The following is a 24,411-nucleotide window of genomic DNA, read 5'->3' as shown; positions in this document are numbered from 1 at the left end:
TACCTGAGTGGCACCAGGGTTCCGCAAAAGAGGAACGAGCCGAGGCAGCTACATAAACTGACAGCAAAGATGCAGGACACCGTCGTGGGACAGGAGAACGTCACACAGCCATGTGGAGTGACACCCAAGTATTATGCACGGTTACAAAAAACCCCATCGCCATTGTTTTGGGGGTAAACAATCGAGAAGTAGGTCACTGGGATAGAGGAGAAAAAAAACCCATAATGTCCCACAAACTGTAGGGAGCTTGTCCCTCCCCTGGGAACACGCAAGCATCAGCAGTACTCCAGTAAAAAGGCCACACTTTTATTCAAACAATCTTTTTCATATTATAACCTCATAAAGATAATTGCCCAGTATCATAAACAAAAATGACAACTCATATATCTGAGGAACAAAAATACATTTAAATCCCCCCCCCCAAAAAAAGGGTTTCAGTGTTATCCGCCTTTAACTTGATTAAGCAAAGCATTCAGATCACAAATTACATTTTAACTGCAGCAACACAAAAATCAGGAACTTTTGAATGATTAAAAAAACAATACAAGACAACAAAAAGTTTAAGATTAGGCTACTTAATATACAAGCTCTGCTCACAGCAATAAAATGCAATCTGCATGCAGCTTTGTTAACATACAGATGAACAAACTTTACAAAGACTTACTTGCACATTAATTCAATTTCAGATTAGAAAAAAAAAACTATCACCAATCAAGTGGTCAAACCTTATACTATTTTAGAACTAAAATAAAATTATATTCTGATTGAACCTGCCGATATAAAATGTAGTTTGATTATTATGGCAATAGAAAAAAATAGTTTATGAAATACAACTCTCTTCACCCCCACAGTGAAGTACCTAAAGATCCAGTACAACAGTCCCCCCCTAGAGGGCCAATTAGGTATTGCCGTAGATGTGTCTGCGCCATCTCTTTGGATGCCTTCCTTAATGGTGGCCAGCAGTCTGTGCTGCTCCTGGCATCCTCCTGTTCCACAGAGCAGTCCATATTCTACAGGTGTGGTTATCAGCAACTTCTGGATGTCAGAAACCTAGAGATCCAGCCAGAAGCCAGGCAGACACCACACAAATCAGTCACCATCGTCATTTCCTAGTTACTACTAATCATTTGAACATTTGGCAGAATAACATAAAGGTCGGCACCCTTGGCCCCCACTCCATGACGCGCCCCCGCCTCAGCCTTCATGAGCTGCTGAACTCTGGAGACGCCTTGCTCGAAACTGGCCGACCCTGTCGACCTGCAACTCCACGGTGCTCATTACAGACCAGCAGCTTCTACACCTGCAGAGACACCATGGGTCGACCATGTTTTGAACAGTCCACCAGATTCAGTCATGCATTAGTGATGGACAAAATGCCGCTTCATGAACCATTTGCTGTATTTTTTGACCTCACTAGATGGTGCTCTTGGTTTGCTTTGGGGCATATTTTGTGCCCTTTTTTGAACAGAAAGTACACACATACATTGTGAGCAATTTAGAGAGATGCCAATTAGCCAATCCCAAAGGACTACAGCAGTATTTTCCAATCCAGTCCTAGGGAATCTGCAGACACACCACGTTTTTGCTCTACCAGGAACTAGTATGGAGCAAAAAATGTGGACCATGTGTGGATCCTTGAGGACCGGACTGGGTAACATTGGGCTACACGAATAAACTTGCATGACACAGGGAGCACATGTACCTTCCACAAAGACACAGAGTGAAGGCACAACCTCAAGTGTGAAGTGAGGGTGCCCCCCATCCACCAACTCCAGCTAATATCCTAGAGAAAAACCTACTTAAAAACATCATTAGGAGGACTAGACAGCAGAGTAAAGCCATGATTTGCCTCCAGGTTCCCGTTAACTGATCTTTTCCTGATCCATCCTGCATACCACTCCTGCAGGGTGCGGGCGATGTGACCCATCTCCCTGGGTCGGACATCCCGGGCAATGCAGGCTTCCAACTCCAGCAGCTGCCTGCGCTGGTCCAGCTTCCCACGGATTACGTCAGCATAGACGGCGTCAATGAACAGGTCCTCCAGCTGCCGCAGGCTTCTCAGCTCGAGGTCCTGAAGCAGCATGGAGTATGGGATACACTGTGGGGGGGTTACATGGGCCTTAGTTATCTACATCATTCATATACCCCCCAAAGTTTGCCAGAATCTTCAAAAAAAAGGTACATGAAGAAGCGTCCCACCTCCAAAACAAAACACTTCCAAGGAAAATAGTGGAATTTTATTTGACTTAACAGATAAAAATCTTTCCCAGGGAGCCTCTCACTATACGGCACTGCATAGTCTAGTGATGGGACATAAGAACGTTTCACGAACCATTTGCTGTATTTTTTTACCCCACTAGATGGTGCTCTCTGTTCAAATAAAGGGCACAAACCATGTCCCAAAGCTACAGTGTACCTGCACAGAACCAGCCAGACTGACAAAGGTTAGCTGCCTCAGTTTGTTCTTCTGGAGATCTGTTAGTGGAGGAAGGCTGACTTCATTTTCTGAAAAAACAAGATTGTTTAATAATAAAGACCCGTATATAATACATTAATATGGCACAGAACATAATTTTATGTAAAGCTTCATTCAAAACACTCTTTAAAAAAGAAACAAAATGCACCTTACCTTTATAGTCGAGATAAGTTCCATAAGCAAATATATTTAATAACTGGGAATATTCCTTGTTAGGACCCTTGGAAACCTGTGCCAAAAGAAAACCTCTGCTTTAACAAGAGGTGTATTCATGAAGCCTTGTAGTGATCTAGGTAGTGTTACCAGACACCTTACTTAAACAAGTGCCGTTGTATTCAGCTTGGAAATAGTGACATCGTGCGGAGGAATTCTACATTACAATTCATATCAGATTAATTGAACTGGATCACAAGCTTGGAGGTGCTAGATGGACGGTGTGGGCTGTCAATCACAAAGGCGATGAGATTGTGTCTGGTTTACCTCCTGGACGTGAGGCAGATCCAGAAACTCTCCATAGACGTAGACCCCTGGGGCCTCCAGCAGCTGATTAATAAGGGCTATTAGCGCTGCCCCCTTCGTGTTTTTGGCCAGCAGAATAAACGGTTCTAAAGTGCTGTTACGTTTCTGCTCCCCTGCCATTGCAGTGAAATCTATAATAAGGAAAAAATACATAAATGATCGGTAGAAATCATTCCGGACAATAATAATCTAGGTGGGCAATAAATTGAAAATGAAGCAACAATCTAACAAAGTTGTCAATAGTCAAAGGCACTTTACTACTACTTAAGGCTTGTGAGAAAAAGTTGCACTTAACACCACAATTAACTGGTTTAATATACTCAAGTAAACGTGCGATTATTAAAAACAATTTTTATACGATGTGGCTGGTTAGACGACTACCAGATTTTCACACATAAATAGGGCAGCAAACCACTAAACGTTAACTTAGTTATACAAAAACTGGCGCATTAAAAAAATAATAAACAGCAACAAAACCGGTGAGTCCTGATAATTCCTGTAATGCCTTTTCCTATCATTCAGCCAGCCAGTTCCCTAACCTTTCCGTGCTTCTTTGTAAATCTATTCGGCTGTGTAAAATACGCACGCAGACAGCGGCTTCGGCTGTTATTTACTAATAAAATGATTGGAAGCTGCAGACGAAGAGCGGGCATCTGCGCACGCGCGCTACTTGTATCATTGCCTGACTTCCAGTTCACGGTTATAATTGGCTTAATACTTATACTTAAATATAATTGGCGTGTTACTCTAGTAGGCTACTGTTGCAAATGCAGTTTTAGTTTAAAGGTTGCTTGTGCCCAAGGGCATAACTTTGGGTTGAGCATGAGGGGCTGAGGTCTCCTCCCATTTATGGGGTCCGGATGGGTTACAACTAGGGGTGTAAATCACAGCTTTCTTCGAGATACGATACAGTATCGATTCCTTAAGCTAATGGTTCGATTTTTTTTTGATACCTCAGAAATTCCCACGATACGATTCGATTCAGTTCGATACTGGGGATAGTAGTCGAAATGATGAAATTTCACACAATCCTTTACATTTCAATGAATTAAAAAAGGCAAATATAATTTGCATTTTATCATATTTTATTGGGAACTGTAAACAAAATCTAGTGTAGTCAAATATGTCCCATAAATCAAGCAAAATAAAGTGCAATAAGGTAAAAATAAAAACTTTGGATGGATGTAGATTAACATGGTGAATAATTTTTATTTTGAATCAAGTCTTCTCCAGACAAATACAAAAGTGTAACAAAAAGTAGGCCTATGTCCATAACTGTCATGACCTGCTCGTATGACCCTCTCCTGTGCTACGCCCCTCATTAACTTCGCGTGCAATCCCGATTGTTCCCAGGTGTTTCTTATTGTTTCGTCTAGTCCTGTGTATTTAAGTCCACGTCCAAGTCAGAATGATCTACTGTTATGATCACTGGTTGGCGAACAGGCAGGAAGCGGGGAAGGACAAGGTAGGAGAGGATGCAGGAAACGGGGTTTTATTAGGGAAAGACCGGGCAGACGGCGACGAACATCAATGACGAATCTGGGGAGAACGGCCTCAGATGCGGACTAACTACACAAGACCAGTTGCGGGAAGTTAATGTCGTAGTTTTTATGAACAGTCCGAAAATGCCGCTCCACATTTCCCTTCTTCGGAATACCAACGGTAGACTGACAGATGAGGTAAATGCACTTCGAATATGACATGGTGAAATAAAACAGTCCTCCTCCCATTCCGTATGAAAGTGGTCGGTTTTTGGCTTCTTACTTGGTCCAGCTCCCCCATTCATTTTTATACCCTTTCTTAAGTTTAGTAGAAATATATTGGAGGCTAACTACGCGACTCGGTAGCTTGCAGCAGCTGGCGCTGTTGAACGCGTCATCCATCCTCTATTTTTTATGCCATACAATCTACCCACACTACCTTCGCAATCGACGTATTGGGCACCCCAGGTGTAGACCATGTATACGTCGGAGTGGATCCTGAAAATACTGGAGCAGGCCAGAAAATAAAAACGCATTTATCGATATTTATGGGGTCACATCGATGCATCGGATCGTTTGCCGTTGAATCGATATATTGATGCAAATCGATGTATTGTTACACCCCTAGTTACAACCCCACACCCCCCCAAAATTTACGCTCATGCATGGTCGCTAATTTAATATCTTAAAATCTTTGAGTTGCCCAGTGGCTCGGTACATAACAAGTTGTTTTTTTGTGGCCACCCGTTTTTATTAAAGTGTTCGTGTGCACATTTACACACATGATAGCTCCCGCTACGTGCTGTTTACTAAAGGCAAACATCGTCTCCATGGGCGCACCAGTGATTCCCCGGGAACGTCGGCTTCCTGATTCAATTTAGGCCACCGAAACTCACCTGCTAAACTTTGCTGCAGTCATCAGAAGCACGATTTAACAGTAACCGTGTAAAAAGAACGGCGGTATTATGTTGTCATTACGGTAATGTTAATTATGTTCGTCCCAGTAACGTTATCATTGTGTCTCTGTGTTAATTACAAATAATAATGCAAAATTGCATAAAATGACAGGAAAACTTTCTGCACTGGCGGTTGCTTTGATCTAGATCTGAAAACATACCTGAAATTGTTGGCGCAGTACTCTTTTGTAGAATTCCTAAGTATATTAATGTATAACTTCAAGATTAAAGATTATAAATCTAGATGTATTTCTTAAAGTCTTTGCTAGCTATTAGGGATGTCATTTTTCAAAACAAATGGCCAGAATGGTAACGAAATGTTTTCCTGGGTGTTTGACAGAACTGCGGTAGCCTGTTCTTTTACCATTTAAAGAAAAGGTTCACGATATATAGCTACAATATATATTAGTTTGCTGCTGTGGTACAAGGTGCTGGTCCGTAACAGTTGTAATTGTCCAACAACATGCATTATGGATGCATGCTTTTAAAGCCAGCATTGGTTGGCTTGTGTTCATCCTAGGCTTAAGAAGGGATAGAATGGACAAAGTAAATAACAAAGGCAGCGCATTTTAGTTATCGGATTAAAAAAAACACACAGTTAAATGGAATTAGCAGTGTGACATATAGCACATGTTGCCCTGAAGACGATTTAGACAATTAAGCAGCAGTTGCAAATATTTGGATGTCAAATTGAGGCTTGGTGCAGTTCACTGCCATTTAGTTCCTCATCTGTGTCTTCTCAAAGTTGTCAGATATGACAAGATTTTGAAGTATATTTATACATTTTACGCAATGTCACATTATCAGGATTGTATTTGCTGACACACACCAGTGAAGATAAAAATGAATTATCGTTATATGTATACGTAACCCAGTCAAATACATTTCACAATATGTGATGCAAATGTTTGGACTAAGAGGCATTAATTATGAACCAATGAATTACAGTACCTCAATTATTTTAAAAAGGGAAAGACTGATTAACAATGCAAAGTTGAGAATGCTTGTCATTTTCCTAATGTATTGATTTTCATATTAGATGTTGCATCTGATCTTTTTCAGGCTTTTTGGAATGAATACATCTGGACTGACACTGCCACCACTGGTCTCGGAGGTCTCAAAAATCAGTGTTCCAGCAGTTAGGCCAGAATGAACCAAGGGACAGTGACCACCATTGCAGTGTGACAGAGGCTCTACTGACCAATTGTGGGAGGCAACATTTTTGGTTGCTCCTCATGTTCCGTGGTAAGATGGCATCTTAAGTACCCATCACCTTAGTGGAGATGTCCAGCCACTACGATGCAGCCGGGAGGTGGGGGGGCACCACTCATTTCACATTATCCTCTTAACAAAGAACAACATTCTACCCTCCATCTGGTAGTTCAGCATAGAAGGAGAATATCATAGATCAGTCAACAATCCCATAGTGTAGGTTCTTGAAGATCTTAATGACACTTGCACTCAGGGAGTTCTTTTTTTAGGTGATGTAATCTTGTGGACTGAAGTGTGCTGATTAAGTTCTTGTGAAACTTCTTTGCAATACGGATATGTGCTGTGCAGTTTTAAATATGCATGAAAATAGATATTCGTTTTTGCCGCCTACTATGGTACATAGCCAGAAGTAGCCGACAGATGGCGCCACAAGACAAATGTAACAGTTGTGGTGTCTTGCTCTCTAATTAAGGGTAGATAGATTTTGATTGGAAGCGATTCAGCTGAATAATCCAATAACTGAATACACTGAGTCGCATTTAATTATTCAGTACCAAATATTACTGGGGTAAATAATGTTAATTAACAACGGGGAAAATTTAGCTTGGTATTTGGCCAAAGGCATATTGCAATTAGTTTAAAGACATTGATTTAGAAGATAACTAATAATAATCGGAATACAGTGATGGGGTAAAATGAAGAGTGTAATTTAACCTCAAAGGCTACCTAAAGAGAATACCGAGGGGCAGTGGTAAGAATAGTAGACTAAATCGAAAATTCTGATTAAAAGATCGTATAAAAGCAGCGAAAAATTAAATAAAATTTTAATGTGAAAAAACAATGTGGCGTATAAAGTTACACAAATAGTTAATATACTGAAATAATATGTAGGCCTATACATGGTTTGAAATCAACATCGACTTTAATTGCCGCGACATAATCATGATCAGGAACATACTGTTTATAAGTCAAAAACCTCCATCAGAAACTAATTATTACCAGTAAATTACTTTGACAGCGAAATGAACTATGGAGCCAACTGCGAAACGCACCACTAATGGTTTTTTTCGTGGTCTTTCTTGGAACGTTTCCATGGTTTCTGGCGATGTCCTGACCCGTTAGTGTTCATTAAGATGCGTCGGATCAAATTATATCTAGTTTCTATGTCAGCTCGACTAGAGGATTAAGTGCTCTTGTGAAAGCGGACACCTCGTTACGCTTGTTATCCGAAAATGAAAAGAGAACACCTCGAATACGACCTTCCAGCTACTTGCATAGGCAACCATGCACCTACGGCTGTAGAAGTATACAACCGCGGTGAAGTTGGTTTTATGTTCGATATTCGCCACATTTACTGACATCTAAACTGCAATATCTTCGGGGTCATAACGGCAATTCTTTTCAGATTAGGCTCCACATGTGAAGTTAAACGAGGGCAATATTTCACACTTTAAGTTAGCTCAACATTCTCCAGCAATATGAATTAAGAATACAAAACAAGATGGGAATATCGTTTTGCTCGCAGAAAACTGCCGGAAAATTTAGGGACCGTCTTGAAAGTGCAATGCCAATCAGCATAACATCACTTGTAAATTGTAATACCTCTTTCAATTTTAAGCCAATCAACATAAAACCAAGTTTAATGAGTTCCTCTGCCCCCCCCCCTCATCTTTCACACCCTTTCAGGAAGTTTTCACACCCATCTGTTTTCCAGAACACCAGCCCTATGTGTCCTATAGCCGTGTATCATTATTGCAGTTGGATAAATTGTAATAACTTTTTATTTTTAAAATCAATCAACATCAAACCAAGTTTAATGAGTTCCTCTGGCCCTCATCTTTCACACCCTTTCAGGAAAGATTCACACCCATCTGTTTTCCAGAACACCAGCCCTATATGTCCTATAGCCGTGTATCATTATTGCAGTTGGATAAATTGTAATAACTTTTTATTTTTAAAATCAATCAACATCAAACCAAGTTTAATGAGTTCCTCTGGACCTCCCTTTCAGGAAAGTTTCACACTCAACTATTTTGCTGAACAACATTTGTATGTGTCCATTCATTTACTCATTCAGTTTTACTTTCCTTGGAAATAAAGAATAAGCAATATTTTCTGTAGTTATTTAATACAAAACACCCAAATGTGAAACTTTTCTAAAAGGGTGTGAAAGATGAGAGGGCCAGAGGAACACACTGAACTTGGTTTGATGTTGATTGGTTCAAAAATGACAAAGTTATTACAATTTATCCAACTGCAATATTGATACACGGCTATAGGACACATATCACTGTTGTTCTGGAAAACAGATGCGTGTGAATCTTTTCTAAAAGGGTGTGAAAGATGCGGGAGGGGCAGAGGAACACACTGAACTTGGTTTGATGTTGATTGGTTCAAAAATGACAAAGTTATTACAATTTATCCAACTGCAATAATGATACATGGCTATAGGACACATACAAATGTTGTTCAGCAAAATAGTTGAGTGTGAAACTTTCCTGAAAGGGAGGTCCAGAGGAACTCATTAAACTTGGTTTGATGTTGATTGGTTTAAGAATTCAAAAGTTATTACAATTCATCTAACTGCAATATTGATACACGTTTTTAGGACACATAGGGCTGGTGTTCTGGAAAACAGATGGGTGTGGAAATTTCCTGAAAGGGTGTGAAAGATGAGGAGGGGGGGCAGAGGAACTCATTAAACTTGGTTTTATGTTGATTGGCTTAAAATTGAAAGAGGTATTACAATTTACAAGTGGTGTTATGCTGATTGGCATTGCACTTTCAAGACGGTTCCTAAGTTTTCCGGCAGTTTTGTGCGAACAGAACGATATTCCCATCTTGTTTTGTATTCTTAATTCATATTGCTGGAGAATGTTGAGCTAACTTAAAGTGTGAAATATTGCCCTCGTTTAACTTCACATGTGGAGCCTAATCTGAAAAGAATTGCCGTTATGACCCCGAAGATATTGCAGTTTAGATGTCAGTAAATGTGGCGAATATCGAACGTAAAACCAACTTCACCGCGGTAAATAACCGCCACAAATTTACGGGGCCCGTGTTTTTTTCTTTTGCATCCAACGCGTAACTTAATATCTCAACTAACTTATTTGCTGTGAGATTTAAAAATGCTATGGACTGTTATGGAACCCCGTTAACCCTTATGTACATATTTACGTTAAATGAACGTATGAAACTCCGTTCCAATTAAGGGTGTAACAAGTGCAGCTGCTACAGACGAACGGAAGTTACGCTACTACAGCAAACTGTTTCGAACCAGCTAAGTGCGTTCAAAAACTTTAGACCATTTCTCGGTCTTAATTAAGTCTCTAATCTGGATTTTAATGCTCAACAAAAGCTAGATATGCAAGCTGTTTTGCGTGTACTCATTCACGGTAGGCCTAGATCAAACGCCACTGTAATGGCGTGATTTTCATTACCGATGAGTTACTATCTATAGTCAAAACCAATTGTTTGGACACGCCGCAGTTTTCTCGTTTGCCGTTCTCCTCAAACTTAATTTTTGCAACAAAATCCTCTGGAAACCCGTTTGCGGTTAAAGTCATTATAATATATTTTTGCGTTAAGTTCTGACTTTAAAGGAGCATAGCCACGCTGTAAATCAGTTTGCAAACATTCCTCTTTTTTTGTTATGCTATGGATTAATTCCGCGAAAACGTTGCGGCAATTTTTAATATATATTAATTGCATGCATATTGCATACATGCAATGTGACTGAAATTGCTCTTTTAGGATCGGCAGTGCAGCGTAAAAAAAAGTTTGGGTACCATTCGGATGCCTCAGGATGCTTTTTATACCAAGCCAGAATACATCGAAATATTTTTTCTTTTATTGCTGTTATTTCTAATAATATGAATAAAGAGTCAAACGCTGAACAATCACTGCGGACCTGAATGGGGCGTGACTCCATGCTTATACCCATGCCTTGGAGGTCTGCCGGAGTAGACGCGTCTAGATTTGTCGCCAGTGTGCGCCCCTCCTGCGTCCCTGGAGACCTCGCAGAACGCGGAGCCGAGGTCCCCCGTCCCCCAGCGTCCATCGCCAGTCCCCGGCACCGGCACAAGTGGACAGGGATGAGGGGAAAGAAAGCGCTCGAACGCTGAAAAACAACGTTTATTCCCCACGGCGCAAGATACAATACAGTAAGTGTGTACTGAAAAGCAGTAAGTGTGTACTCAATAACGTGCCGTTATATCTTATTTATATAATTTCCTTTGGAAACTAATGCATACTTTCATTTTTGATGTTATTTTAACTTAATTGAATAGCATGGCTGCTATAGCCTAGACACAGCTCGTCTCCATCTGACAAGAAACTTTCGCTTTAGTACCATTGTAGTCTAGGAAATTGATTATATTTTTGTGCCTTTTTCAATTATATAATGAAATTATATGTATATGTGTTTCTGGGCGATCTCACATGCCCAACAAATATGGTCCCATTAAAACCACTTCATCAAACAGCTGAATAACCGCTACAGGCAAAGATGGACTGGGAACAAAAATCAGCCCCATAATTTACATCCTTTTTCATTTTTTTCCCCACTCCCGTGGGGTTGTTTTTCGTTCTTAGTCAACGGATGTAGCGGCCGACCAGTCAGTACATTACTGACTATAGGCGTAACACATCACCCCACAGATATCGGACTGGTATCGATCGAACGTTATCCATTTTCGAACCTGTGAATGTGCATAAGATAAAAACATCACGGTATATTTCATTCCATATAATGTCTCGGGTGGTATAGAGTTTGCATCACCTGACGTACCAGTTTTACGCGCAACGTTGGCGAATTAGATGGAAAAAATAACGAAACTGGTTTGTAGCCTGAGTGCTTTAGGATAACTTCCTAAAGAATTGTTTTGAGGTGAAAATGTAAGATGTTCCGTGGGCAGTGAGCGACTCTGTTGGGTATGAGCTCGTTTGTAGATACATTAGGGATGTGCTGCTCAAACTTCCCTAATAGTTAAAATGCCTGAATGATTGTATGTCAACATCTTATAATAATCCGCGTGCTTTCGTTGCATGGATTTCAGGTAGTTACATTAAAAAATTATTAGCCCTTGCAACATTATTGTTGTTGTTGGAAGGGCGACGACTTGCGCATTATCCCGTGATCTGTACACAGCGCCCGGTTCATCCAGCGTGATGGTTATTTAGTGAGGTCCCTGGGCAGATGGCCGGTGTTGATTTTGACTTGAGAATGAATGTAAAATGACCATCACCTGGGCAAAAATAAACAGTAACCGGTCACTACCTGCAATCAGCCTTATAGTGAGCTGCAGACGCTGCTGCTAGTCCACGTGGCCTCACCTTTTCGAGCAGAACGTTCTCTTGGTTTGTTTGTAATTTTAGCGAAAGCTTGAACAGTTTGTTGGTCAAATATTTCATTTTCTTAAGTTGTTCTACAGTGTAGTAGAAAAGAGTGAGCTCGTCCAGTGAGGATGGGTTAAACCTATGAGTGTAAGAAAAGGAAGAATTAATTCTTCAATAAGGATTAACTGGCTGCTTACAATGCAAAGTGCACTTTAAAATCTTAGCTGTGCATCTGATCTAAACGTCCAGACTGGTTGGTGGCATGGGTGTTTGGTATTGGGGGACACAAGCTAACAATTTAAATGTAAAGGTCTATTTTTCAGTTCATGCACCCCTGGTTGGATGAATGTTGAGTAACATCTGTGCAATTTAATCAGAATTTTCAGCATTTAACAAGTCACCTTAGATTCCCCTTCCCCATGAAATATTGAGTTCAGATAATCAGTCATGGTTTGTAATAATGGTAAATAGGAAGGAGGGGTTTTTGTTGGACTTCTTGAATTGTTATACCAAAATGCCCCCCCCCCCCATGCAGTGTGCTGTGGCCCCACCCATTTAAAGCTAGTGACTGGGCCTCACCTCTGGCTAACTACATATGCAGGTAACAAACTCCAGCTTGGAAACCCTGAGTCTGCATGGCGAGCGTGCACGGATCTCCCGGCGAGTGTGCAGCGGCCGGTAGTCAGTACACCGTTGACTGAGCGGTTAATGATTGAGCTGCACCTTAAGGGAATCGCTCGCCTGTCTCTCTCGTTGCCACGCAGCTGTAGACACGGAACAGCCCAGGAGCTGTTCTGGCCTGCAGTTTGAGGGCCGACTTGTAAATATCACACAGGAATAGGAGCTAACATGCTGCACCCATATCAGAGGAAGATTGTTCTCATGGTAACTGCAGACTGGTGCTTCAGCATACAGGAAATGTAGCTGCTGTTCATTAGCCTAAGACCACATAGTTTGGTGGCTATCCATGTAGCTAACGATTTAGGGTACATATCAAAGAAGTGCATGTTTTTTCCATTTATCTGTTTCCTGATTCATACACTGATAAACCTTACATTCCCCTTCCAACAACTCGCCATGGACCCAATTCAAGGCTTCGCAGGCAGGCGGAGGCAACCCCAACCACAATGCCGGGCCTTCGGAACCGCTCCACCTGGGAGCCGCTGCTGCTCAAGGCGTCCTGCATCAAGTCATGTGCCATCGGCTGCTCGCTGGGCATCACCACCCGGCTCACCTACGCCAACACGGAGATGGAATCGGTGGAAGGTGAGAGGAGGAGCGTTGTGGGTCACATTCCCTACCCTACATCATGGGGCACTGGATTTCTTAATAAATATCCAGTCTACTGACTCGTGGTTTCGGTTAAATCACCACTTCAGATCACTGAACGCTGTTTACTGTGTTATCAACTGGCTTAAGTTATTTTTAGTTGTTTTACTTCTGAAATTACTCACCTAGGACTGAAACCACAAGTCTATTTCTTCCTGTCCAGTTCAATATGCATAATAGGTCTTGAGGTGGGGTCTAGTTTCCTAGCAACACCCATCCATGTCTCTGACGGCCGTCACTGGTCTCTTGGCTCCCCAAGGTGTGTTTGTGTACCCCCTGGGGGAGAAGGAGGTGGTGGTGGGGTTCGAGGCAGCCGTGGCCAGTCGTGCAGTGGGCGTGCAGATCCAGAGCCGCACCAGACTGGAAGAGTGCTGCCTGGACTGCTGTCCCAGCAACCATCTGGATGCACAGTCTGGGAGCGGCAAGGACTGTGGGTGCTGCGGCACCTTTGGTCGGGACGTGCAGTGCACCAATGGTGAGCCCTTGCATCTGCACAGCTTTAGTCCCACAGATTTCTTAGGAGACTGAGCTGCTGAACACCTATGAATCTGCAGCATCAAGCAGGGAAAGACGTAATCAGCCTGCAAAATAAATATTATAAAATCTCTGATTACCAATAAACTTTGTTTTTACCGCTGAACAGATTATTAGCCCAGTGCATTGTGGTACAGCAGGATGTGTGTGCTGTCACATGACAGCCAGGGAACCTTCCCCTCAAGCAGCAAATGCCTTTATTAATCTTGTGTAATCAAATTGCTCTGCGGTCTGCAGTGGGCACTTAAAGGTAAATGGATTAATTTTTGGCTCACACAAATCACCTCTGCTTCAAAACAAATGTTCTTTACAAAATGGTCAAGGAATCTGCAAAGCATTTTATTTTGTTTCTTCCAAACGGGAATGATTTCCATATCGTAGTGATTTGTTTATGCAAAGATCATACCATAGAATTATAGTGCGTTGTGCTGGTTTTAATGTCTAACATCATTTGGATGTTGCAACAAACGGTGTGAATGAATGGTTTGTTATAACCTGAGCTAGTAAAGCCAAAGTTTATGACCCCATTGCAGTTTCTGCATGGATGTATTTGATGACTGGGGGCGGGGGGTCCACTGTAGGGCATCTCGTCCTGGATGAGGATCTGGAGAGGACCACGTTCATTGTCAGTACCGGAGTCATCGCCCCGCTGGACCTGGTGACGGTCATCTTGAGTACAACCATGGAGCTGCCCACACTCGAGAATGGTGCGATCCACATGGTTTACCCTTCGGTGCTGAGCCCTCTGGTCAGGGGAAAGATGGTTCCAAGCAGGAATGAGCACAGCGGGCGGTGGGATGAAAATGGGTATGCAGTTATTTCCTCAAAGAACTGCGTGTCTGTATTTCATCTTGATGATATGTGCGTGCACCAATCCCCCTTCCCCCCCATCCTCCAGACCTACCAGCTGCTTTGGGGGTGCCCCAGGGAAACAGGACCACCCCCCAGGCTCTCACCGGCCGTGTGCCCATGCCATCTTCACTAGCACCGCCACCAACTACCTGCCCTATGAGTTCAGTTTCCAGCTGCTTGTGCGGGGAGCTTGTCTCCTCGCAGGTATGCCTGACTTCCACCAACTAGACCTCCTCCTTGCATGACTTCACACTTTTCCAATATCTTCAGATACTCCTCAACATCAGTCCCTGCTCCCGAGAATGGCCTGCAAGAATAGGCTAGCCAATATGCTTTTGGCCTCCTTATTCTCCATTGGTGTGTAGAATAACATTTAGTGATGAAGGGCTGGCAGGTGTCCCAGTAGAGAAGCCCATAATATTGCTGTACCCTCCCCCATTATGCATTTCTGTCATTGTGCAGGACCTGGACTGTCACGAGCGAATTGGACCATCTGCATTGAGGGCAGAACAGCTGATGTTTTAAACTTTCACGGAAAATCAAACAAGCCCAACATAAATGTTGGCAAAATGCTCTGACTGGAGTATCAAAAGGTAGAAAATACAAGGCATGTGTAGATGTTTGAAGCAGCACCTAGTAATGCGAGAAGTTTGACGGGACAAATGTCCTTGAAGGTTCCAAAGGACAACTAATCTCATGACGCATAAGGAATTGGCAAGTGACGGGGCACTTAGTGAATCGAATGTCATACAGGGAATTACTGAAGCTGAACTCATGTCACCCCTGTTGGAATGAACTCAAAAGATATCAGGGGTGATTCTCAAACCATTAAGGAACTGGATGAGTAGTAAGGGCACTCTTGGTATTGACCAGTATGTGACCCCCCCCAACCAGGCCTGGAGAGCCCCACCCACGCCCTGCGGGCCGACGCAGACCCCGGTGCCCAGTCGGCCTCTGCTACGTACATCACTCTGGCAGAGGAGCACCCCTACGACCGGCCTGTGGAGATCATACTACACTTAAGCGGTAAGCTAGGGGCCGTAAGAATGACTGAAGCTCAAAATGCAAGCTTTTCTTAACCGCGGGTATTAATAAAATTCAGCATGCCGATAGCACCGCTTGTTTCCATCTGGAAAGATTCCGGGACCCAGTGTTCCTCTAAGAGCTTATGTCAAGGAGTCGTTTATCAACAAGATCAGTCTGGTGAAGTGTCCCAGTACTACATAAACCCCTTGGTGATTGGGGATGGAGCAAACCCCAGTTGTCCTGTCCTCCACAGAACCACACTGTCCCCAGGTCATCTTGGAGAGGGGTCGTCTCACCTTCCAGGAGTATGAACAGCAGATATGCACACGTCGTGATTTCATTCGATATGCCAGGAAGGAGGCGGAGCCTGAAAAGAAGGTGAGGCTGAGCTATGATCCTGGCACTGTATACTGTATTGTTTGTTTTGTGTTGCTTGTTGGGATGTGGGTCACTGCCAGTTTTTCCCTTAGCTGGAGTTTGTGAGGAAGAGATTCCACAAGGACATCTTGTCCAACCCAGTTCTGATGCTTAACTTCTGCCCTGACCTGCTGAATGAGCCAATGGAGCTGCACCGGGCTACCCGTGAGATATTCTTCCTTCTGGACCGCAACAGTAGCATGAGTGGATCGAACATGGAACGGCTCAAGGTGCACTTTTAGCAACATCTACCTAAGAAAGGCTGTGTTTGTAGTCCTATGTCTGTGGCTTATCAAAGAGAGCCAATGTACACTCACCTAAAGGATTATTAGGAACACCTCTCATTAATGCAATTATCTAATCAACCAATCACATGGCAGTTGCTTCAATGCATTTAGGGGTGTGGTCCTGGTCAAGACAATCTCTTGAACTCTAAACTGAATGTCAAAATGGGAAAGAAAGGTGATTTAAGCAATTTTGAGCGTGGCATGGTTGTTGGTGCCAGACGGGCCGGTCTGAGTATTTCACAATCTGTTCAGTTACTGGGATTTTCACGCACAACCATTTCTAGGGTTTACAAAGAATGGGGTGCAAAGAGAAAAACATCCAGTATGCGGCTGTCCTGTTGGCGAAAATGCCTTGTTGATGCTAGAGGTCAGAGGAGAATGGGCCGACTGATTCAAGCTGATAGAAGAGCAACTTTGACTGAAATAACCACTCGTTACAACCGAGTTATGCAGCAAAGCATTTGTGAAGCCACAACACGCACAACCTTGAGGCGGATGGGCTACAACAGCAGAAGACCCCACCGGGTACCACTCATCTCCACTACAAATAGGAAAAAGAGGCTACAATTTGCACAAGCTCACCAAAATTGGACAGTTGAAGACTGGAAAAATGTTGCCTGGTCTGATGAGTCTCGATTTCTGTTGAGACATTCAAATGGTCGAGTCAGAATTTGGCGTAAACAGAATGAGAACATGGATCCATCATGCCTTGTTACCACTGTGCAGGCTGGTGGTGGTGGTGTAATGGTGTGGGGGATGTTTTCTTGGCACACATTAGGCCCCTTAGTGCCAATTGGGCATCGTTTAAATGCCACGGCCTACCTGAGCATTGTCCACCCCTTTATGACCACCATGTACCCATCCTCTGATGGCTACTTCCAGCAGGATAATGCACCATGTCACAAAGCTCGAATCATTTCAAATTGGTTTCTTGAACATGACATTGAGTTCACTGTACTACAATGGCCCCCACAGTCACCAGATCTCAACCCAATAGAGCATCTTTGGGATGTGGTGGAACGGGAGCTTCGTGCCCTGGATGTGCATCCCACAAATCTCCATCAACTGCAAGATGCTATCCTATCAATATGGGCCCACATTTCTAAAGAATGCTTTCAGCACCTTGTTGAATCAATGCCACGTAGAATTAAGGCAGTTCTGAAGGCGAAAGGGGGTCAAACACCGTATTAGTATGGTGTTCCTAATAATCCTTTAGGTGAGTGTACATCTGTCATTTAATCTTGTTCTACGTTCGCACATGATCGTTTGAGTAGATTCTGATGGCCTGTTGTCTCTTCCAGGAAGGAATGATGGTAGCCATAAAGAGCTTGCCACCAGGCACGTTGTTAAACATAGTGGGATTCGGCTCCCTGATCAAGACCCTGTTCCTCACCAGCAAGCTGTGCACCAATGTAAGCACCCAGTGGGCACAACTGCCACGGCAGCGATGTGGCGATGCTGGGACAGAGCTACGTCAAGCTAGCCAAAAGACGTGCCCTTCATGGGATTTACCAGCCATAAATACTGAAAATGTGCTGAGTAAGATGAGACTAATTAAATTTGAGTGACACGCCCTCCTTCATGTTGGTCTGAAAGAAACCCAGACCTGTTGTTGTTCCATGTGATTTCTGTTGCACAAAAGTAACAGATTTCAACTGCGAGATATACCTTGACCCGAAACCTCCAAAGTCAGTTGGTCCCTTGTAAATAAATCAAGTTGTGTGCTACTCTGCCCGAGAACAATCAATGTTCCTCACATGGTTGCTATGGTCGCGGAGTATCACATTCTCGAGGAACCCGTGCCTGGAGGTGCAGGCGGGTGTTTAACAAACAAAAGGCCATATGGTGACCTCATTCGTTTACGGTGTGCAGTAACTGGCTTTCTCATCGCCCTCCATACCTAAAATGTCATCTGTAATCGTGACAGTGATTGATTGGCAGCCGCACAGTTTTACATTACATTGTGTTTAAGGATTAACAGGCCACTGCACCCAAATGTCTTCCCACCCACCCCCTTGGCCCAGGAGACAGTGACAGCAGCTTACGAATACACCCAGAAGATGAAGGCGGACCTGGGGGGCACCAATCTGCTGGGGGCGCTGTCCTGGGTGTACCAGCAGCCGGGACGCCGTGGCTATCCTCGGCAAGTGTTCCTCATCACAGACGGCACGGTCGGCAACGTGGGGCGCGTGCTGGAGCTGGTGCGGAGGAACGCTGGCACGGCCAGGTATGGCCGGGTAGGACCCAAAAACCACACCAACTCCTTAGTCATTCCTGATTTGGGTTATGATGTATCTGCAAAGGCCTTTAGCCAGTAAGTCTTCATCCCGGTGAGGACTGGTCTAAAATATCAGCCAGCAGTAGGTAGACTGCTGCCCCCTTCCCCCAACCATAAAAATACAGTAATAAATAATCCCTTCAGGTCTGTGACTGTTGGTCCAGGAGCTGGTGCACGTGTCTAGAATTGTAGCAATGATGATATGGAGGGGGGGGGGGGACACTGAGGACATTGTGTGAGTTTTGGTCTTAGGCAGTAATCAGGCTAAGTGCTTGCCACTGCGGTGCCACCACCCCCCCCCCCCCTCCTCTCCCCGGCCTGCCCCTCCTCTCCCCGGCCTGCCCCTCCTCCCAATGACACGGCATGCCACTTGGGCTAATTCCATTTGTCCTGCCCCCACGCTCCCCCACCATGGCAATTCCTTTTAGCCACTCTGACCGAACCCAGCGCCGCCTCACACATCGACACATCTCTTAAAAAAACGTGAAAGACATGGCAAGTTGCGTGGACCTTCAATTAACCAATTGATTCAAATATTAGTTAGTTTTCAGTTCAACCCCACACTCCATGTCAGTGGCCAGTGCTTTATTGGCTGAGTGAGGTGAAGATAGTAAATCACTCAAATCATTAAGGTAAAGAGAACTCTGTAAATAAAGCCGTCCAGCAAGGCAGACCGATGAGGCTGTAACAGAATGAATAAGGAGGCTTGGTGATGCAGCCCTGGGTGGGGTGACGGGTCTTCTCGCCTTCAGCACCACTATCTCTGCATTAGATCAACAAGGGCGGACATGATCCAGGTATATAAAATTCTAACAGGTCTGGATGTTGTTCAACCAAATAGTTACTTCAGTATTAGTTCAAATACAAGAACTTGTGGCCATAGGTGGAAAAGTGGGAGAACCATTTTAAAATGGATTTGAGGAAACACTTCTTCACACAGCGTGTAGTTGGAGTATGGAATAATCTTCCTGTTAGTGTAGCGCAAGCTAAAACCCTGGGTTCCTTTAAGTCAACGCTAGATAAGATTTTGATAACTTTTAAGATATTAGTTGAATTCTCCCCAAACGAGCTTGACGGGCTGAATGGCCTCCTCTCATTTGTAAATATATGTTCTTAAGCCATGATACTCTTGCTGTCAGAAAGCTGTATGCCAGAAATGGCTGGAAATAATATTGAAAACCGTTGGCTGCCAGGTGCTGTGGCCTTGGACTGGGGCCCTCGGCTTGCCGGCGGCTGCTGCAGGGGGTTGCCAAGGTTACAGGTGGAAATGCCGAGTTCCTTGGCACGGAAGAGAGGGTGCAGCCTAAGGTGAGAATGGGATACTACTGCCCCCTGCTGGGGAGGTATTAGGGGAAAAAATGGAAGATGAACGCTGACTAGAAAAGAATCTTTTCAGCAACACAGCTGTTTGCCCCTCAGTTGATCAGACTGCTGAAGAAGGCTTTTGAGCCTGTGGTCACTGATGTCCATATCGACTGGTACGTGCCTGACGACATGGAGGCTCTTCTCTCGCCCAGTGAGATTCCTCCACTCTACCCAGGGAACTGCCTGATGGGATACTGTACCCTCTACGACATGTCCGGCTTCAAAACCAAGAAGAACGACGTGAGTTTTGAGTGAACTGTCTCATGGGGCTTTAGTGTAATATCTTCTCCATCCATCTCCCAGCTACTTATCCAGATCAGGTTCAGAAGGGCCTGGAACCTATCGCAGGCAGCATAGGGCAGAAGGCTGGGGCACCCTGAATGAGATGCCAATGTAAACTTATTTTTGTATAAAAAGTATTAATTGCCCAACCTTGTAAGCGTGTCATAAATGCCCTTTGGTTTATCCAACCTGCTTTTCATTTACAGGATAGTCATTTGTAGAAGGAATTGGGCCCAATGACAATTGTTTTCTCCTGTCCTGCTTAAAAAAAGAAAACTCTCATCTCTCTGATGGCAGGTGAGTGGCCGTGTCTCTAGGGGCCTATCACGTGGCTCCGTGTCGGTGCACTCACAGGATGAACTGTGCCCCCCACGTTCCATGGAGCTGTTCGAGCTACAGGCCGCATCCTCGGAGCACGGAGACATCGAAGAGGCTCTCCGAGAGATCTCCCGGGAGATCTCATCCGAGTTCTCCTGTGCCCGGCCCCTGAATGCCAGTGCTGGATATGGTGAGGCCCTTGCACCCGTGAGACTAACCCTCACCCACGATGACCAATTCAAAACAGCTGAATCGGGAAGTAGCTGAAGTGGACAGCCAGCCCCAGTAACAATGGCAAATGTGTTTTGCGGCTGCAGGCATGGAGTCCGATTCGTCCAACGATGTGCGCAGACGGATCGCGCGGGCCTCATATGTGCAGGACCAGTACACACTGACCCACTGCTCCGTCAGCAGCGACAGGGCCCCACTCCATAGCTCCTCCCCCTCAGACTCTACAGCACCCCATCATGACACCGGCTCTCTACCTCACGGACTAGAGAGGATGGCCCCCCTAGAGCCCAGGGCCCTGTCTCGCTGGGAGTCGCCATGGACTCACGCCAGCTCCTCAGATGGCACGGATGCTGGGACTGGAAGGGTAGGAGGGACTATACGCAAAGTGGCGGACCTCAGAACCAAGAGTGGGTCTGTGCAATCAATAATTGCAGCATTTTACCCAGTGGGAATCAGAAATGTGACCAATGACAGAACCCACTGTGCTTCCTGAAGGCACCTCCCACCCCTACTGCTGGCGGTGGAGTAGGAGGAGCTCCTGTATAGGTTACAAGGGAGCCAGTAAAGAAAAATATACATTTTATTCAGGGAAGTAGATCTATACAATTAAATGGGCAAAGGACTTCTGGGTTTTCTGGAGTTTTGCGCAAGTGTGGTCTGACTCAGACCACCATGTCCCCCTGGTGTTACAGGAGGAGTGCCAGCGTAGACGGATGGCGCTGGCCCGATCTGCTTTGTCGGGACGCAGCTTCTCTTCTCCTCAGGGAGAACTGGACCTCTACCGCCTGCGGCGCGCTCTCGAGAAGGTCTCCTTTCACCAGACCCTGGGCGGCCGGGTGGATGAGGGTGACGGCAGGGTGCTGCCGAACCAGCGGGAGGTTCTGTCCCGTAGGAGCCTCACTGATTCCAGTGAGTGGGAGCCCACAGAAAACCAGCCACTGCAGCCAGTACCTCCAGCACTGCTTATCTTTTATCTGTTTGTATACCGTCCCACAATCCAGACAGCCTGGTGTTCCCTGCCTCCCCCCTGGATTGGGACAACTTCACGGACCCCGAGTGCCTGTTTGCCGCTGCTTCACCCGAGGAAACCGCAGAGCCCCGCACCCAGTGTCGCTCTGTCATCCATGGTCTCCTTGGGGACAAACCCGTGTCCTGGGAGGTTGTTGTTGATCTCTCCCAGCTGTGGAGGCCTAAGGACCTGGGCCCAGTGGCTGGTGACTGGAAGGAAATCATGCATCAGCTGACTGCACGGTCTGTCATCAGAGACTTTGAGAACATGGCGGAGAGGGAGCCTGAGGCGGAGCATGGTGAGAGCTAGACACATCCAGGAAGGTCGGCAGAGCAAATAGAAATGATGCATTTCTTTTCATTCCAGGTCCATCAAAGAGGTACCGCATGAAAGCCATCCAGACGAGCAAAGCCTGCAACACCACCTGCATGTACACAAGCTTTGTCGCCATTGACACCAATACCAACGAGGGCCCCGTGGGCTCTGTAGAAGTGCGCAACAGGGGTATGCCAGACAGGGACAGTCATAAGTCTCAGGCTATTGACAAAACATTCTACTTTGGGAGCTCATATTAAAAATGCTTAAAACTTTTGTGCTTTTCACTCAAATGGGGGGAAATGTTTCAAAACAAACTGCAGCTATGGACTTTATCACACAAGCCCTAAGTCGCCTGTGACCACTGTCCTTGCGTAGGGTCACGGTCTACCGCACGGCAAAGAGGCAGGGCTTACTCTGTGGGCCTGGACCGCAGACCCTCTACCAGGGACTCTGAAGACCTCGAGGACACCTCTATGTGCACAGGTAAGCAGCTGGTCCAAGCATCACGCCTGTAAAGCCACCATGTCAATTTTCTATGACATCCTGTTTTGAGACCGGAACCCAGAACCTCATGGTTTTGCCTCAGTTCGAGCTAAATCATACATTATGGAAAGCTGAGGCTGGATTGAGATCCTCTCATAGGGAGGGGCATCAGATCAGGCTCATCCATTTGGTGAGCCAACTAGGGTTTGAGCACGACCCTCAAGCGTGTCCTCCTTCCAGACAGGGACGACACACCTGCCTCCCCCTGCAGCCTGACATCCTGGGACAGCAGTGAGTAATGGCCAGCCATCTTTCTTGTGTTTCCTGCTGGTCCTCTCTGTGGGGCATCTTCCCACATTCCTATGGTGATCCCAGACGACTTCAAGATCAAAACCAGATCATAAGCCAAACAGACCCGCACGTCAGGGGGCTGCTTTGCTTTTCTTTGACTTACCCGTGTCCCCCTCCTTCCCCAGGTACCGGCGGTACCTGGAACCCTGCCAGCCCCTCGGCTGTGTCCACACGTTCTCAGCGCTCGATGGAGAGCTGGTCCGTTGAGAGCTTCTTCGGGTCCAGGTGAGGAAGGTTGCCAGTCCAAACCTTGTCCTTTGTCACTTTTAACAGTAAAGCACAAACCACAGGGTCCAGATCTACTGTAACAGAGAGCGTAATTGTCCCGTAGATTCACCTTGGGTCGGCTCCGGACCACCGAATCGATGAGCAGACAGATGCAGAGCAAGCCCCACTGCCTGTCGGAGAACCAGCCGGATTCGGACAACAGGGATTACATGTCGCTGGTAAACCTGGCCATGCCAAACCCTGCCCGTCAATGAAAGCTCACCTGAATCCTTCATTATACGATGCCCTTGGGGTAGATGTGCTCACGACCCAAATGTACCCCACACACAGATTTGGCTGCAGCTAGCTTCCGGGGCCTTCCTGCTGACGGAGCAGTACTCAGAGTGTGTACAGATCCCCCTGGATCGCTTGAAGAGGGCCTCGCCTTACACCTGCCACCGAAGAAGCCTGAGTCCCCCGTTCCGCTGTTCGTTTCCCACCACCAGCTCCAAGCCCCTCCGGGGCCTTAGCCATGCAGTCAGTGCTGACGCGAGCATTCCAGCTCTGCGGCCGAGGGCCAGGCGCTACCGCAGCAGCGAGCCCACAAACCTGACCTTAGATCCAAAGAACTTGGGAGGGGCCTCCCCAGACCCATTAGGGGGTGTGATGCAGGCAGACAGTGGAAGGGGCTCGGAGACTGATGTATGTGAGGGGTTTCTGCTAGAGCCCCCGGAGCAGTCTGACGACCAGCAGGACCTAGAGGGCTCAAGCTGGGCCACAGCTGTGGCCCTGGCCTGGCTGGAGCACCGCTGCGCCGGCTTCTTCGTGGAGTGGGAACTGGTGGCCGCAAAAGCAGACTTCTGGCTGAGGAGTCAGCGGCTGCCTGAGGGTGTGGACCTGGCTGGCCTGAAGGGGGCAGCGCGCCAGCTCTTCCTGCTCATCCGCCACTGGGACGAGAATATAAAGCTCAACATGCTGTGCTACAACCCCGACAACATGTGAAAAGCCACGTGTGCCGCCACACCTGTATGGTCACCTGTGAGATGTGTGTCTTTACATTGCTGCTTGCCCCCATTCAGATGAATAAAAAATTAAAATAAAAAAGAATCCTTATTTTTCAAGCATGTTTAGAGGTTAAAACCT

General features: G+C 45.5%; 2 protein-coding genes across 7 annotated transcripts; one reads left to right on the top strand and one right to left on the bottom strand.

Moving 5' to 3' along the window:
* Positions 1-292: 292 nt before the first annotated feature.
* LOC111847347 (COP9 signalosome complex subunit 7b-like) lies at positions 293-5,401 on the bottom strand. Of its 3 annotated transcripts, none has more exons than XM_023818434.2 (7): positions 5,373-5,401; positions 2,957-3,126; positions 2,630-2,705; positions 2,417-2,505; positions 1,896-2,098; positions 1,163-1,300; positions 293-1,050 (listed from the first exon to the last, which is right to left on the bottom strand). In XM_023818434.2, the coding sequence occupies exons 2-6, from the start codon at positions 3,113-3,115 to the stop codon at positions 1,195-1,197; spliced, it is 633 nt and encodes a 210-aa protein (XP_023674202.2). In that variant the 5' UTR covers positions 3,116-3,126; positions 5,373-5,401; the 3' UTR covers positions 293-1,050; positions 1,163-1,194. The 3 variants fall into 3 exon arrangements, with proteins under 3 accessions (XP_023674202.2, XP_023674199.2, XP_023674201.2); XM_023818431.2 differs by lacking the exon at positions 5,373-5,401 and adding an exon at positions 3,582-3,661; XM_023818433.2 differs by lacking the exon at positions 5,373-5,401 and adding an exon at positions 3,535-3,620.
* vwa5b2 (von Willebrand factor A domain containing 5B2) lies at positions 4,351-24,369 on the top strand. 4 transcript variants are annotated; one of them, XM_023818427.2, is made up of 24 exons: positions 4,351-4,460; positions 6,495-6,677; positions 10,597-10,807; positions 13,075-13,247; positions 13,570-13,785; positions 14,426-14,651; positions 14,743-14,900; positions 15,591-15,722; positions 15,976-16,100; positions 16,193-16,369; positions 17,728-17,838; positions 18,451-18,653; positions 19,898-20,012; positions 20,124-20,309; positions 20,649-20,859; positions 20,987-21,264; positions 21,593-21,809; positions 21,902-22,207; positions 22,276-22,413; positions 22,603-22,710; positions 22,951-23,001; positions 23,187-23,286; positions 23,393-23,507; positions 23,620-24,369. In XM_023818427.2, the coding sequence occupies exons 4-24, from the start codon at positions 13,109-13,111 to the stop codon at positions 24,268-24,270; spliced, it is 3,963 nt and encodes a 1,320-aa protein (XP_023674195.2). In that variant the 5' UTR covers positions 4,351-4,460; positions 6,495-6,677; positions 10,597-10,807; positions 13,075-13,108; the 3' UTR covers positions 24,271-24,369. The 4 variants fall into 4 exon arrangements, with proteins under 4 accessions (XP_023674195.2, XP_072560309.1, XP_072560308.1 ...); XM_072704207.1 differs by lacking the exon at positions 4,351-4,460 and adding an exon at positions 4,472-4,674; XM_072704208.1 differs by lacking the exon at positions 22,951-23,001.
* Positions 24,370-24,411: the final 42 nt, after the last annotated feature.

Source organism: Paramormyrops kingsleyae, chromosome 21 (genome assembly GCF_048594095.1).
Source record: "Paramormyrops kingsleyae isolate MSU_618 chromosome 21, PKINGS_0.4, whole genome shotgun sequence".
In the NCBI taxonomy this organism is placed as follows: domain Eukaryota; kingdom Metazoa; phylum Chordata; class Actinopteri; order Osteoglossiformes; family Mormyridae; genus Paramormyrops; species Paramormyrops kingsleyae.
This window is presented reverse-complemented; position numbering and strand designations above follow the sequence as displayed.